The sequence below is a fragment of the Antrostomus carolinensis genome, unplaced genomic scaffold (genome assembly GCF_000700745.2).
Source record: "Antrostomus carolinensis isolate BGI_N321 unplaced genomic scaffold, ASM70074v2 scaffold41766, whole genome shotgun sequence".
NCBI classification, from domain to species: Eukaryota; Metazoa; Chordata; class Aves; order Caprimulgiformes; family Caprimulgidae; genus Antrostomus; species Antrostomus carolinensis.
Genome location: NW_010324740.1, coordinates 7,313 through 8,212, shown reverse-complemented (window position 1 = coordinate 8,212; position 900 = coordinate 7,313). Strand labels below are relative to the sequence as shown.

General features: G+C 54.4%; 1 protein-coding gene across 1 annotated transcript in view; it reads right to left on the bottom strand.

Moving 5' to 3' along the window:
• Positions 1 to 772: 772 nt before the first annotated feature.
• LOC114818699 (tyrosine-protein kinase Blk-like) overlaps positions 773 to 900 on the bottom strand; it is a 7,046-nt gene continuing 6,918 nt past the window's right edge. Inside the window, 1 exon segment of the mRNA XM_029085710.1 lies at positions 773 to 900. This exon segment is cut by the window's right edge and continues 19 nt beyond it. Coding sequence (XP_028941543.1) covers positions 773 to 900 — 128 coding nt within the window.

Genomic DNA, 900 nt, shown 5'->3' with positions numbered 1-900 from the left:
TTATTTATTAATGACTGAAGGGGGTGGCACCACCTGGAGACTTTGCTCCAGAGCTTGGGGACCCAGTGTGGCCCAAGGAGGTGCAGACAGGACACGTTCCCACCCCTGCCCATGGTATGATGGGGGCTGTAGTATTGCCAGAGGTGGCTTCAGAAGAGGGGGAGAGATTGTGCACCCCACGCCATACCACCACTCCAGCCATGGTCCCCCCTTCTTGGGGCTGCAGTTGCAGGATTGAGGGGCTTTTCTTTCTCCAAGTGGGTGACAAAAGAAACCGTTGTCTTTTGTGGCAGAGGCAAAGTCTGCGAAGCGGATACAGACCTTCAAGGTAGATGGGGAAAGAGGTGGGCCAGCTCTTAGTTGCGCCAGCTCTCATCTACCTCTTAAGTCTCCTTGATAACCACAGAACTGGCAGCATCCACCTCCCTCACAATCCCTCCTTATTCCCTGTCTCCAAATGCATCTTGGTGGCACAGAGGAGAAAGGGAAAGGCCTGAAATGAGCCATCACTGAGCTGTGTGGGTTGGTGGCTTTCCTCCAGATCTGTCCCCGGGCACTGGTGGGACCGTGGCTTACTGCTGAGGCTCTGGCTCGTACTGCTTCTCTGTGGCAGTGTAAAAGTCCTCGAGGACTGACTGCCTTATTCCCTGTCTCCAAATGCATCTTGGTGGCACAGAGGAGAAAGGGAAAGGCCTGAAATGAGCCATCACTGAGCTGTGTGGGTTGGTGGCTTTCCTCCAGATCTGTCCCCGGGCACTGGTGGGACCGTGGCTTACTGCTGAGGCTCTGGCTCGTACTGCTTCTCTGTGGCAGTGTAAAAGTCCTCGAGGACTGACTGCAGGTACTCAAAAGTTGGGCGTTCCTCAGGCTTGTTTCTCCAGCATTTCAGGATGATGTTGT